This window comes from Hemiscyllium ocellatum, chromosome 7 (genome assembly GCF_020745735.1).
Source record: "Hemiscyllium ocellatum isolate sHemOce1 chromosome 7, sHemOce1.pat.X.cur, whole genome shotgun sequence".
In the NCBI taxonomy this organism is placed as follows: domain Eukaryota; kingdom Metazoa; phylum Chordata; class Chondrichthyes; order Orectolobiformes; family Hemiscylliidae; genus Hemiscyllium; species Hemiscyllium ocellatum.
Window position 1 is genome coordinate 90054812 of NC_083407.1, and position 16128 is coordinate 90070939.

The following is a 16128-nucleotide window of genomic DNA, read 5'->3' on the forward strand; positions in this document are numbered from 1 at the left end:
TTGCCACCAGGATGGACCTCAGTGGATCACAGTGTGCCAGTTTCAGATAACACTGCTGACTTTAAGAACACTGAGGAGGCAATGGTCTAGTGATATTATCGCTGGTCTGCTAATCCAGAGGCCTAGATAGCTTTCCTGGGGACCTACCTTGGGTTCAAATCCCACCATGACAAATTGAGGAATTTGAATTCCACAAAACATAATCCGGGAATTAGGGGTCTAATGATGACCATGAATTCATTGTCAATTGTTGGAAAATCCCACCTAGTTCACCAATGTCCTTCAGGGACCTGACCTAGTCTGGAGCTACGTATGACTCCAGACCCACAGCAATGTGGTTGACTCTTAACTGTCTTCTGGCAAATTAAGGATGGGCAATACATACAGCCAGCGATGCCCACAGCCCATGAATTCAGAAAAGATTTACAAGGATGTTGCCTGGGTTGGAGGATCTGAGCTACAGGGAGAGGCTGAATAGGCTGGGGCTGTTTTCCCTGGAGCGTTGGAGGCTGAGGGGTGACCTTATAGAGGTTTACAAAATTATGAGGGGCATGGATAAGGTAAAAAGGCAAAGTCTTTTCCCTGGGGTCAGGGAGTCCAGAACTAGAGGACATAGGTTTAGGGTGAGAGGGGAAAGATATAAAAGAGACCTACGGGGCAATTTTGTCCACACTGAGGGTAATACGTGTATGGAATGAGCTGTCAAAGGAAGTGGTGGAAGCTGATACAATTGCAACATTTAAGAAGCATTTGGATGGGTATATGAATCGGAAGGGTTCGGAGGGATATGGACCGGATGCTGGCAGGTGGAATGAGATTGGGTTGGGATATCTGGTTGGCATGGACGAGTTCGACTGAAGGGTCTGTTTCCATGCTGTACATCTCTATGGCTCTAAAACAAAAATTCACCATGTGGTCTCCCCATCCCAAAATGATGCTGGCAATGGGGCAAGGCCCTTAAGTGGCTATTGAAATGGCTCTTCCATATTGAGAGGCTTCATCATCTCTGACAAAAATACCATGGCAGTGGGAAGAGAATAGGCATGCTAGCGTCATATTCCAACTCAACATTGTTGTAACCCCTCCTCCAATATCCGAGCCAACTCCTCAAAGGCTCAAAGTAGTAGAGAGTAAGTTTAAAGAATCTGGAAATGTAAAATTATAGAATTTTTAACGCAAAATAATATAAACAGTAATATTTTTAACTGTCAATTACTTTGTTACGTTTAAGCATACTGAAAATAGGGTATTTTCCTGGAGGTATCAGAAAAATTAAAGATTTTAACACACATGCAGAATTCCCCAATAACACTCCGTACCTTTTAGACACAGTTGACAACAAGCATGGATTACTATTTGTGACAAATAAATTAAAACTACAGATAAATAATTAAGAACCATCAGCGTTCACAGAGAGTATGTTTCTGTTTGTGTGAAGGCTGGTAGGTGTAGGGAATACTCAATAACTAGAGAAGTTGAGGCTGTGGACAAGAAAAAGGAGACATACATCAGGTATGGACAGCTAGGATTGAGTGAAACCCTCAAGGAGTACGCAGACATAAGAATATACTTAAGAGGGAAATCAGCAGGGCGAAATGGGGATATGAGATAGCTTTGGCAAATAAGATGAAAGAGATTTTAAAGAGATTCTACAAATACATTAAGGGAAAAAGAGTAACTGGGGAGAAAACAGGGCTCCTTAAAGATCAACAAGGCTGTCTATGTGTGCAACTACATGAGGTGAGTGAGAGACTAAATGAGTGTTCCATGTCAGAACTTACTGTGGATAAGGATATGAAAACTACAGAACTTGGGGAAATAAATAGTGATATCTTGAAAAGTGTCCATATTACAGAAGACATGGTGATGGATAAAGTTATGGATTAAAATGCATAAAGGTGGATAAATCCCCAGGGCCTGATCAGGTGTATCTCAAAGCCTTGTGGGAAACTAGGAAAGTGATTGCTGGGCCCCTTGCTGAGGTATTTGTATCATCGATAGCCACAGGTGAGGTGCCAGAAGACTGCAGGTTGGCTAATGTGGTGCCATTATTTCAGAAAGATGGTAAGGAAAAGCCAGAGAATCCAGTGAGCCTGGTGTCAGTATTGGGTAAGGGGACAGCACTGTGGCTCAGTGGTTAGCACTACTACCTCACAGCACTAGGGACCCAGGTTCAATTCCTGCCGTTGGGTGGCTGTGTGTGTGTAGAGTTTGCACCTTCTCCCTGTGTCTGTGTGTGTTTCCTCCAGGTGCTCTGGCTTTTCCTGCCTCAGTCAAAAGATATATGGATTAGCCATGGATAGGGGATGTGGATCTGGATGGGATAATCTTCAGAGGGTCATATGGAGTTGTTGGGCTGAATGGCCTGCTTCCATACTATTAAAATTCTATGAAGTTGTTGGGGGGCATTCTGGTGGGCAGGATTTACATGAATTTGAAAAGGCAAGGTCTGATTTGTGAGAATCAACATGGCTTTCTGACTGGGAATTTGTGTCTCATTAGCTTGATTGAGTTTTTGAAGTGACAAAGAAGAGTGTTGAAGGCAGAGAGGTAGACATGATCTATATGGTTAGCAAGGTGAAATCACATGGAATCCAGGGAAGCTGGCCAGTTGGGAACAAAATTGATTTGAAAGTAGGAGACAGAGGGTGCTGACAGAGGGTTGTGTTTCAGACTGGAGATGTATGACCAGCAGTGTGCTACAAGCCACTGCTTTTCATCATTGATATAAATTATTTGGATGTGAATATAGGAGATTCGGTCACTACATTTGCAGATGACATCAAATTTGGTGAAGTGGACACTATGTCAAAGTACAATGGGTCCTTGATCATATTGGCTAATGGGAGATGGATTTTAATTTAGATAAATGTGAGGTGTTTTATTTTGGTAAGGCAAATCAGGTCACGACTTATATAGTTAATGATAGGGCCCTGGGTGATATAACCATGCAAAAGTGCCTACTAGTTGGAGACGAAGTGGATTTCAAACAGGCACTACAACTGGTTTTACCATTGGAGAATGTGGCAAGTGGAGCAGATGAGTTGCCGGGTATTCCAATTGAAGTGGACACCGTTGGCCAGTTTGACAGAGCTTGGGCAATTGTGTAGCCTCACTCAGGATATAACCAGATCAGAGGGCAGAGTGAAAGATGGGGAAGATCATTCAATGGTCCCAGTTCACAGAGTTTCCAGAGATGGTCAGGACCTTGCTTCATGATCATTCTTCTCCAGCCACTTTCACTTGTGCAGGAGGCACAAGGTGGCTGGTTCCCTCTTATAAAATCTCTAAATTTTATTGGTTAAGAACCATATTTTGTAGCAACTCCTAAGGGATTAATAAATTGGCTTCCCTCAGGCTTAAAGATGGTTCTTACTGCAGAGAGAAGAGTTAGCCCCCAGCATTCTGGAGATCCAATGGTTTCTGCTTATTTCATCCAAACTGACAGGAACCAATCGCAGAACTATAAGCATGCAAAAGATTTCTGTCATTGATAATTGGCCACACATCCATTGACCAATCAACTATTTATTGTCATTTTCTGGATTAGTGGTGCTGGAAAAGCACAGCAGTTCAGGCAGCATCCGAGGGGCAGTAAAATCGACGCTTCGAGCAAAAGCCCTTCATCAGGAATACAGGCAGAGTGCCTGAAGGGTGGAGAGATGAAGGGCTTTTGCACTACTAACCACTGAGCCACTATGCCACCCCCCCGACACCTTCAATGTTTTGTGCCCAGGTCCTGTGCTCCCTTTAGAATTACAACCTTCGTTTTAAATTGCCTCTGCTAATTCTTTCCACCAAAATGTATGAAATGCCTCTTCCCTGCATTCAATTTCATTTGCTAATTGCTTGCCTGCATGACTGTCCTTTTGTAGTTTAGAATTATCCTCCTCATATTTCATAATATTTGCAAGTTTGTTTTGTCACCTGCAAATTTTGAAATTATGCACTGAACACTCAAACGAGCTATTTAAATATAGCAAGAAAAGCAGTGTCTTAATAAGAACAGTTGGTGAACCCCTTTCTCTGGTCTGAAAAACAACTGTTCACTAATACTCTCTAATCCCCATCACTCAGCCAATTTTGTATCCACATGGCTAATGTCCCTTTTAATTCCACAAGATTTATCCCACTGTGGGTGGCAGAGTGGTTAGCATTGTTGTCTCGCAGCACCAGAGACTGGGTTCAATTCCTGCCTCAGGCGACTGTCTGTGTGGAGTTTGCACATTCTCCCCGTGTCTGCATGGGTTTCCTCCAGGTGCTCCAGCTCCCTCCCACCATCTAAAGATGTGCAGGTTAGGTGAATTGGCCATGCTAAATTGTCTGTAGTGTTGGGTGAATGTAGGGGAATGGGTCTGGGTGGCTCGCAGGTCAGTGTGGACTTGTTGGGTCGAAGGGCCTGTTTCCATGCTATAAGTAATCTCGTCTAATCTAATTTTACTCACAAGTCTGTTGACTGGCATCTTGTCAAATATGTTTTGATAGTCCATGTACATGACATCAACTGTATTGTCCTCACTAATCCGCTCTGTCACTTTTTGTATAGCTGTTCTGCTCCGTTCCGGGCTCCATTCTGTCAGTCGTCCCTTTCCATTCCGGGACACCGGTCTGTCAGGCCATCCCTCTCTGTTCCAGGACTCCGGTCTGTCGGGTTGTCCCTCTCTATTCCGGGACTCCGGTCTGTCGGGTCGTCCCTCTCCGTTCCGGGACTCCGGTCTGTCCGGCCATCCCTCTCCGTTCCGGGACTCCGGTCTGTCTGGCCGTCCCTCTCCGTTCCAGGACTCCGGTCTGTCCGGCCGTCCCTCTCCGTTCCGGGACTCCATTCTGTCGGGTTGTCCCTCTCCGTTCCGGGACTCCGGTCTGTCAGCCGTTCCTCTCTATTCCGGGACTCCGGTCTGTTGGGTCGTCTCTCTCCGTTCTGGGACTTCGGTCTGTCGGGTTGTCCCTCGTCTCTCTCCGTTCCGGGACTCCGGTCTGTCGGCCGTTCCTCTCCGTTCCGGGACTCCAGTCTGTCGGGTTGTCCCTCGTCTCTCTCCGTTCCAGGACTCCGGTCTGTCGGGTTGTCCCTCTCTGTTCCGGGACTCCAGTCTGTTGGGTCGTCCGTCTCCGTTCCGGGACTCCGGTCTATTGGCCATCCCTCTCCGTTCCGGGACTCCGGTCTGTCAGGCCATCCCTCTCCGTTCTGGGACTCCGGTCTGTCGGGCCGTCCCTTTCCGTTCCGGGACTCCGGTCTGTCGGGTTGTCCCTCGCCATTCCGGGACTCCGGTCTGTCGGGTTATCCCTCTCCGTTCCGAGACTCCGTTCGGTCGGGTTGTCCCTCTCTGTTCCGAGACTCTGGTCTGTCAGGCCATCCTTCTCCGTTCCGGGACTCCGATCTGTCCGGCCGTCCCTCTCCGTTCCGGGACTCTGGTCTGTCAGGTTGTCCCTCTCCGTTCCGGGACTCCGGTCTGTCAGCCATCCCTCTCCGTTCCGGGACTCCATTCCTCTGTCTATCCCGATCTATTCTGGGATTCCAGTCTAGCCCTCTGCTGCACTGATGATGTTATTACTGCTCCAAGATAAGTGTTTTTATATAATAAAGAGAATAATTACTGTAATTCATTGTGTCTTTTTCTTTATTTGTTTAGAGATCAACTGGGCTTCTAATAGTACAGTATGTATTTTGACTGGCATGAATTTCAACCTTTCAAAAGTAGTATCCATGTACCATGTAATAGTTGACACCATAAATGTAACCTTAAAACGTAATCTAAAGAATTTGACTTTTACATGAGTATATGTCGTAATTGATTCAAATATCCGAAGAGACCATTAATTTTGTCCCAATTGGTCTTTCTAAGGGCTTCTGCATTACCAAGATTGAACTAACTGACTTGTAATTATTTGGCTTAACTTTGCATCCTTATTGAATGAAGATGTAATATTTGCAATTCTCCAGATCCCAGATCACACCCCTATGTCTAAATTGGATTACAAGTTTATGGTCAATGCCTCCTCAATTTCTATTTTCATTTCCCTTAAGCTCTTTAGATGCATCTCTTCCAGCCCTGGTGCCAAATCAACTTTAAGGACAATCAACCAATTCAAATCACCACTACATAAACATTTAGTCTACCCAGTGTTTCAGTTAACTCTTTCACAATGACTCAAACTGATTCTTCCTCCTTTGGAAAGACTCATTTTATTAACTTAGTCAAGCCCCAGTCTCCATGCATAAATTCATTTTTGGGTCTATAATAGACCCTTGTTTCAGTTTTATCCCTGCTGACAGAAGACTTCTGGAAACTTTCCTCATTCTCTCACTTTAATACACTTATTTGCTTTTTCATTTTCCTTCTTGAACATTCCATATTGAATATGGTTCTCAATAATGTTATCTACCTGACATACCAAATGTATTCTGTTTACTCCCTATAGCTTTCATCATCCAGCTAGCTCTGTATTTGTTTGCCATATCTTTCCCCTACGTTGGAACGTACCTGACCATACTCAAACTGTCTCTTCTTTAAATGGAGCCCATTATTCTGTTCCAATTCTGCCCGACAATCTTTGATTCCAACATATCTGTGTCAGAACTTTTCTCAGCTAATCACAGTTGACCACCGCCAACCCCCCCCCCCCCCCCCCCCCCCCCCCCCCCCCCCCCCTCCCCAACCCCCGCCAACTAAGTATTTTTATTCGGAATTATTCTTTGTTATATTCTGTACCTAATCATACCATTGTGTTATTAAGATCATTGCCCCCTAATCTGATACTAGATCTACATTACAAACTTCTCTCCCCAGAACCAAATCCACCAATGCCTCCATCCTCAATGGACTGAAAACAAACTAATGGAGAAAATCTCCCTGAACACATTCAAGAAACATTTGCCCCTCTCTGCCCTTTGTTCCATCCTAGTCCACAATTGGATATCAAAGTCTCTTTGAAAATTAGTCTTTAGTTGTTGCACCTCTCTGCATTTTTCTTTCAAAGTTATTTCTCACTATATTTCCCATCAGTTGGCAGTCCACAGAGTGTACACAGTAATGTAAAGGTAAGCTCTATTGTTGCTTAGCTCAAGCTAAGTAGTTTCTTTCTTTGACCATCAGGATATCCTGTTTTTCCTCCCCTCTAATGCTCTCCTTAATGAATATGGCTAGCCATCATCCTTTCTTTCGCTATTTTTCCTGAACACCAATATTTAGGACCCGATCCTCACCTTTGTTCAGCTACAATTTCATATTTCCGTGTTGCTACCTGCACTTGCAACTCAAATACCTTATTTGCGAGATGCCACTTATTCACGTACATAGACAGCAAACATAATGTAGACTTTATTACTTCTGTCTTAGTCTGCCCCCATCTCATGCCTTATTACTTACTGCTTAAGTGCTGCCTATCTCTCCAAGTTCTCTGGGCTCTGTAGTTTGTTTCTCTAGTATTACCTCCAGGTCCCCAGAATCCTGCTGGCTTAGCACTATCAAATTGGCCTGCAAAGGTAAAAATTCAACTCAAAGTTGATGTCACTCTTTGATAGAGAAACAAATGTAACGCTGTAGCAAAGTCCTACCTTTTTCAGTTTGATTCAATATATGTAGATCACAGCTTGCCTTTTCCGCAATAAGGAGGTATATCTGTTCTTCTTTAGTAATTACACCACCAACATTAATCTAGAAAACACACAAGATTTTCACAATAAAGAAATCAAAGTGCAATACTGGAAATGAATTAGACAGTTTCATTGCAACTAGAATCTCATACACAAATGGAAAAATTGTTCTCAGCATTACTTGAATTTTACAACTTTGAATCAATTCTTTGTGCTCAAAGACAAATATGTCTATTAATTAAAACTGCGTGAAACAACTTCTGATTATCTATTAGTAACATCACTAGTAATCTTTTGAGCGTGAAGATTTGAACAAATTATGATTTCTTATAAAGTCCAAGGTAGAATGCTAAGTTGTATGTAAAGGTTTTGTTCCTTAACCCTGCTACAGGAAGATTACAAAATGTGAATACCAACTGTTCTGCAACTATCGATATTTTTAGCATGTGAATGGAAAGATCTTTTTAAGAGTGGAGGTGTTTTTCATCAGTCTGCAAACAGGGGTGCCATCTGTCCTTACTGCCACTGTACATCACCCCATAAGGAGTGAGAAATTAGTCACAGAAATGCAGACTATTCAATCAGACAGGAAGTAAGAGGTGATGCTCTTGTTTCATTAACATTTTGGGAAGACCTCACTTTTCTCTGTTTAATGAGCAATTATTTTTAATTATTTTGCAGCATGTATAAGGATGACACGAATTGGAACCATTTCCTGACTTCCTGCCTTTTCTTTCCAAAACTGTAGTAATCACCAAGACAGCATTGCTTTAGGTCCAACCCAGACTTGGGAATGTGACATATGAGGTCTCACTTGCTGACTAAATAAGTAAAAACCTTTTCCCTCAAAACTTTTTCTTTCTACATCAATTTTCTTTTCTTCCCCTACCCTCCTGAAGCCATGACTTCTGTACATTTTGAAAATTTGTTCTGGGTATGTGAGGGTGGTTATCAAAGCCAGCAAGTGCTGCCCAACCCTAACTAGCTCTCAGAAGATAGCAGTGAGCTGTCTTTGTAAAATGCTATAGTCTATATTGTGTAGGTAAACTAGGGAGAGAGCTCTGGATCTTTGACCCAATTTGACCAAAATGAAAACACGGAAGAGGCTGCTAGTCTGTAATAAAAACAGGGGAATATAAAAGGTACTCAATAGATCTGGCAGCATTTGCAAAGAGAGAAAGAAACAGAAAAAAAATATTGGTTATAGTTTCAGGGTAAGGAGTAGCAGATTTAAAACAGTGGTAAGGAGAAATTACTTCTCTTAAAGAGTCATCAATCTGTGGAATTCACTAACCCATAGTGCAGTGGATACCGGGACATGGAGTACATCTAAGCAGGAGATAGACAGATTTACAAATGGTAATGGGTTGAAGAGCGAGCAGGAAAGTGGAGTAGAGGCAGAGGTGATTGTATCAAATAGCAGAGGATGTTTGAGGGGCTGAATCGCCCACTCCTGTTCCTATTCTTATTTCAAGTTGATAATTTTTCACTATAAAAAATGTAACAAGTGTAGAGATGGAAAAGTAAGAGGGAGAGATGCAGGGAAAAAAGGAATGCAAGGAGAAAGCCGTGTCTGGGTAGAAAGCCATGTCTGGGTAGAAGGTAATAAAAATGAAAGCTCAAAGACTGCTAGGCAAAAGCAAAGGGGCAAGTGAAGAAGCGATAACATGTGTCTCAAGGTTCATTTGAGCAGAATGGAAACATCCAAGGACATAAAAAATAGCATTCATGCATATAATATGATCAGAAATTGTTGAGCTCAATGCTGAGTTCAGGATGCTGGAATATATCTGACCAAAACATGAAGTGTTGTTCCACAAACACCCCTGAGTTTACAATGGAACAGCTGAGGACAGAAAGGTCAGGGAGGGAGTGGAGCAAAGAATGAAAATGACTGGGAACCCAGAATCTAAGAGTCCTGACTCTGGACTGAATGACAATGTGCAACAAAGGAGACACCAAAACTGGGTTCAGTTTCACCAGTGTATATGAAACCTCATCAGCAGCAGCGAACACAAGAAACAAAGTTGAACGAGTGTTAGCAAACTATTATTTCAGTTGTGGGCTTGGGCAGTAGGAAGAGAGGACTTTGAAAAACAAAGGCATTGCATTTTCTGTACTTTCTCATGGTAATGTCCTAGGAATGGGAAGGCCTGTTGGCAGTCACCGAGGAGTTGACTGGGCTGTCATGGAGATTTCAGTCTCTGTGGAATGTTGGAAGGTGAGGGAAGCTGTGTTTGATGTTTGCTGGTGCCATCAAGTTGGAAGTGCTGGAAATTGTGCAGGATGATTCATTAAATGTGAAGGCTGCTGCAGTGAAAGATGAGGACAAGAGATCCTATCATGGTTTTTGGGAGGGAGGGAAAGCAGTGAGAGCAGTATAGTGGGAAATGGAACAGAACTGCCTTCTACACTCACCCCTCGCCAGTCTTGACAGAACCAGAATGGGCTTTGTGTGATCCTCAGTTTCTGCTCCACTAGTGTACACATTCATTAAGTTATTCTTTCATATTTCCTTCAGCTCCACCTTGATGTCATTCAGAATAGATGTTTCTCTCCCCTTCCAACAGTCCTAAGGAATTGTTCCTTCTACAACACATTGGCCAACTCTTTAATCACCACCATTATACCATCATCTGTGATATCTTTTCTAGATGGCCACTGCTGACACCTTGTGGTATTTGGCAACTCTACCAGCAGGTGGTGCTGGATACAAGTTGTTTGAGTTAGTTCACAATCAACAATCCTCATTCATTTTTGCTTTGTCTTGATTGATCTAGTAATTAGTGATAGAGGATGAACCACAATAGACACACTGTTCTTTACGTTAGAGCCCGGGTGTCTCTGGAGAAGGAGTACGCGGTGTCCACCAACACCCTGGAGTTGTTCAGGGAGAGGTAGGAGCCACAGGGAGTGGAGTGTATTATTTCCCCCCCAACTCCATTTTGATTTAATCCCTACCCTCCCCTTCACTGTTTGATCACACAGCATTGCCCTTTGATGTGAAGGGCACTGCTTGTCACTGGCCACTCGGGTGTTTCCTTTCTTCCTGTTGGTGGAAACTGATTAAGGATTCATGCACCTTGTGTCTCTCACACCTGCACACACACACATGGGTGCTGGGGAAAATATAAACACTACTGCAGTTAGGTGGTAGTATGTGGGTAAATAAAAAAAAAAGAAATTAAAAAGGTAGATACACTGTTCTTAGAAAATAAGAAGTCTTACTACATGATAGCAATAGGTACAACAATTTTTGGTCAGGCATAACCATTAGAACCTTACAGAACTAGTACAGATACATCTACTTACTCAAAAAACTAGAGATAGCAGTAGAATTGGTGGAGCCAAAATAACATGAACATCAATCCTTTTAGAGCCAGTACCATATACAACATCAGCCATGGCACCGCACAATGCAATTATAGAAGATGCAATTCTTTTTTACCTCCACTTTCTTACCCTCCAAGGCCCCACACCCTTCTTCGGAGTGAAACTGGTTTTCCATGAAATTATTCTGATTTAGTGCACTATATTCATTGCTGACAGTGTAGCCTCTTCTCCAAACTGCTGGCTTGCTTTGTGAAAAGCACGTCACAGAGCTTCCATTATTCATTCCATTCTGTCATTTCAATTGTCGGTCTCAGTTCTATTCTGACTTCTCTTTCCTCAGCCTCCCTCACCTTTTCAATGAAGCTTAATGTAAGATTGGGAGTGGGAGCCTCATATTTTGATTCAATATTTTAAGGCTCTTCAGACTCAACAACAAGACCAACAACTTCAGATCATGTCTTCGGACCCTATTTAGAGTCATAGAGATGTACAGCATGGAAACAGACCCTTTGGTCCAACCTATCCATGCCGACCAGATATCCCAACCCAATCTAGTCCCACCTGCCAGCACCCAGCCCATATCCCTTCAAACCCTTCCTATTCATATACCCATCCAAATGCCTCTTAAATGTTGCAATTGTACCAGCCTCCACCACATCCTCTGGCAGCTCATTCCATACACGTACCGCCCTCTGTGTGACAAAGTTGCCCCTTAGGTCAATTTTATATCTTTCCCCTCTCACCCGAAACCTATGTCCTCTAGTTCTGGACTCTCTGACCCCAGGGAAAAGACTTTGTTTATTTATCCTATCCATGCCCCTCATAATTTTGTAAATCTCTATAAGGTCACCCCTCAGCCTCCGATGCTTCAGGGAAAACAGCCCCAGCCTGTTCAGCCTCTCCCTCCAGCTCAAATCCTCCAACCCAGGCAACATCCTTATAAATCTTTTCTGAACCCTTTCAAGTTTCACAACATCTTTCCAATAGGAAGGAGACCAGAATTGCATGCAATGTTCCAACAGTGGCCTAACCAATGACCTGTACAGCTGCAACATGACCTCCCAACTCCTGTACCAATACTCTGACCAATAAAGGAAAGCACTTTCAAGGAGCTATGAACCTGCACTCCAAGTCTTTTTGTTCAGTAACACTCCTTAAGACCTTACCATTAAGTGTATAAGTCCTGCTAAGATTTGCTTTCCCAAAATGCAGCACCTGGCACTTATCTGAATTAAACTCCATCTGCCACTTCTCAACCCATTGACTCATCTGGTCCAGATCCTGTTGTAATCTCCCTCCTCACTGCCCACTACACTCCAATTTTGGTGTCATCTGCAAACTTACTAACTGTACCTCTTATACTCGCATCCAAGTCATGTATGTAAATGACAAAAAGTAGAGGACCCAGCACCGACCCTTGTGGCACTTCACTGGTCAAAGGCCTCCAGTCTGAAAAACACCACCACCATCCTCTGTCTTCCACCTTTGAGCCAGTTCTGCATCCAAATGGCTAGTTCTCCCTGTATTCCATGAGATCTAATCTTGCTATTCAGTCTCCCATCGGGAACCTTGTCGAATGCCTTTCTGAAGTCCATATAGATCACATCTACTGCTCTGCCCTCATCAATCCTCTTTGTTACTTCAAAAAACTCAATCAAGTTTGTGAGACATGATTTCCCATGCACAAAGCCATGTTGACTATCCCTAATCAGTTCTTGCCTTTCCAAATACATGTACATCCTGTTCCTCATGATTCTCTCCAACAACTTGCCTACCACCGAGATCAGGCTCACTGGTCTGTAGTTCCCTGGCTTGTCTTTACCATCCTTCTTAAACAGTGGCACCACGTTTGCCGACCTCCAGTCTTCCGGCACCTCACTTGTGACTATCGATGATACAAATATCTCAGCAAGAAGCCCAACAATCATTTTCTGATGTTTACTCTTATTCTCCACCAATCAGTTAACTTTTTTTCACATTTGCCTTGTGCCATCAACCGTTTTGTCATTTGATTTCGTCTACTTTCCAAACTATCACAAACCTTCCCTTTTGATCTTTCTTCTCCCACCTGTTTTGTACTTGCTTAAAACCGGTATTACGCCTCTCACCTTTTCCAGTTCTGATGAATGGTTTTTGAACTGAAAAAGTGAGATCCTTTGTCTGTAGATGCTTGCCTGCTTAATGTTTCAAGAATATTCTGTCTTCTTGTGGAATCAGGATTGCCAGGCATCCTCCAATACCTCGCCTCAGTGATCCATTGATCATGCAGGAATGTTGATTGGCAATTCAAGTGCAAGCAACAGTCAAGCTTGTAGTTGGGCGTCTTGTGGTACAGTGAGCACATGTCTAACTCCTGGATAGGGAGGCTTAAATTCAAGTCCCATCTACTCCAGAGGTGGGTAATAGCATCTCTGAACAAGTTGATTCGGGAAAAATTGGTTGCATTAAAAAAAAGTTCAAGCTCAATCCTGCCCGAACTATGGTGCACTTTCAGCAAATATTGTGGATTGCAATCATGAATGAAGTTCCTCACTGAAATGTTGCCTCTGAGGACCAAGGCTGCTTAGCCAATTGTAATATCTTTACATTGTTATAACAATAGCATATTCTCAGGACAGATTGAGCAGCGAATCTGTGAGATCTTCCCAGTTGTCATGACTTGCTGGTTGCCTGTGGATAACACTTGCTCATCTTTTTTTAAGCAATAGGATTCAAGAGCAAAAAGATACTGTATAAAGGGAAATTGCATTGTACTGTAATTAGCTGAGCAACTGTGTGATGTTGATACATTTCTAATGCTTCTGACTCCATTAGGCAGCACTTGAGAAACATTACTACATAAAAATTCTGTTTAAATAATTAGCTTTAATTAATAGAGGCAATCTGTCCAGACTCAAGTATAAATGGTCCATGCTGCTAATATGTATTCACAGTAAGCTCAAACATAAATTCTTTGGAAATCAGAAGAAAAATAATCCTGGGATGGCTGTGCACCTAATTTCTCTTTTTTGAATAGGACCACGCTGCAGCACCACAATCAAATGGTTATTTATTGAACAGTGAAGATGAATCAATTCTCATAAATTTTTAAGTTTGAGATAATCATGCTATGAAGAATTTCACAAAAGTCTCTTCCTAATCTCAAAATGCGCCATGTATTTCATTTCACTTTTATCATGTTCTTCTTCATTGCAACCTTTCATCTCAAGTACCTTCCAAAAACAGCTCATCTTAATATGACAACCTCAACACGCCAATAGAAAGCTAAAATATGTATTCGTATTCTAAACAGTCGCACAATTCTTTTGATGAGATGAAATGCTTGAAGTGGCCACTCCATGTTGTAATTGGTAGAGATCGTGTTTACACACGTGAGATATATGTTTGTTTATTGGAACCACTTTTGAAATATATTACTTATGTTGCCAACAAAGTTATTTGAAGTCACAGGATGGAAGGAATGTCTGCTTTAACCTTTTGGCAAGCCACCAGTGGGTGAATGTCAGTAAATTGCATAACAAATCACAGTGACAAAAATAGGCAATGGCCCTGGGTTTCACAATGAGGCAGTGGACAGGGTCTCTGGTTGAACTAAGATGGTGCCAGTGCCCTGATTCTGGAATTCATGCCCCCAAACACAGCATCCAACATTTTTAGCAGGGAGAAAATAGGCAGGGGGAAAGGTCATGGGGCTGAGGTGGGGGGTGCTGCTCTATGATACATGTCGTCCAAGAGAAGGATGGAGGTTTTGACCCATAATAATTAAAGGCTCATGAAAGAAAAAATTACAAACATAAGAATTAGGAGCAGGTGTAGGCTCCTCACCTCTTCCGTTTGCTACACCATTCAATGAAATCATAACTGATCTAATTATTCTACATTACCATCTACCCTTGATTACGTTTCATCCCCTTGCTTACCAAGGATTTATCAATGTTTGCTGAGGAAAGATATTTCAAAGATTCATGATGCTCTGTGAGAAACAAAATATGTTCCTTAACTCTGTCATAAATGGGAAACTCTTTACTTTTAACACTGGCTCCTAATTTTAGGTTCTCTCACAAGAGTAAACATCCTTTTCACATCCACCTTGTCAAGATCCCTCAGGATCTTATATGTTTCAATCAAGCCTCCTCTTCCTTTTCTGAACTCCAGTGGATACAAGACTAGCTGATTCAAACATTCCTCATAACACATCCTCTCATTTCAGGTATTAGTCTGGTATACGTTCTCTGAATTGTTTTCAACAATTTACTCAATGTTCTCTCACAAATGTCCTGTATAAGTCAAATATAGTCTCTCTACGTTTATATGGAATTCCCCTCTCAATCAATGTTAGCATTCTATTAGCTTTCCTAATTACTTGTTTAAAGGAGAAAGTGAGGACTGCAGATGCTGGAGATCAGAGCTGAAAAATGTGTTGCTGGAAAAGCACAGCAGGTCAGGCAGCATCCAAGGAGCAGGAGAGTCGACGTTTCAGGCATAAGCCCTTCTTCAGGGTACTTGTTTACCCTGTATGCTTCCATTTTGCAGTCTATTCACTAGGATACCATTTACATAGGAGAAAGTGAGGTCTGCAGATGCTGGAGATCAGAGCTGAAAATGTGTTGCTGGAAAAGCACAGCAGGTCAGGCAGCATCCAAGGAAGGGTTTATGCCCGAAACATCGAATTTCCTGTTCCTTGGATGCTGCCTGACCTGCTGCGCTTTTCCAGCAACACATTTTCAGCTACCATTTACATAATATGCTTTCTTCCCACATACTAAAATGGAAAAATTCACACTTTCCCACATATAGTCCATACAACCCTGTTTCATTTTCTTATGTCCTCTTTGCAACCTGCTTTCCCATGTATCATTGTGCCTTCTAAAAATTTAGCAACCATGGCTTTGGGCCCTACATTTAAGTCATTTATATTAATTATAAAAAGTTGAGGCACAGCAGTGATCCCTGTGGCACAGCCCTCGTTACATCTTGTGAAACAGAAAACAAAATCAATTTCTGCCCATTCTCAGTTTCCTGCTATTTTGTCAATTTTCTATCCATGTCAACATGTTACTCCTGACGCTGTGACCTTTGTTTCCCACAATTACGACAATAACTTTAATTACAACCTTTTCAATTGTCTCTGGGCGTCTAAGCCCACTGGATCACATTAATCCACAGCACATCATGCCTTCTCAAAGAACTCCATTAATATGGTT

General features: G+C 42.5%; 1 protein-coding gene across 1 annotated transcript in view; it reads right to left on the bottom strand.

Moving 5' to 3' along the window:
* LOC132817642 (parathyroid hormone 2 receptor-like) overlaps window positions 1-4823 on the bottom strand; it is a 73108-nt gene extending 68285 nt beyond the window's left edge. The window contains exon 1 of the mRNA XM_060828142.1: window positions 4442-4823. Within this exon, the coding sequence (XP_060684125.1) occupies window positions 4442-4823 (382 nt within the window). The remainder of the gene's footprint in view (window positions 1-4441) is intronic.
* Between the last annotated feature and the right edge of the window lie 11305 nt (window positions 4824-16128).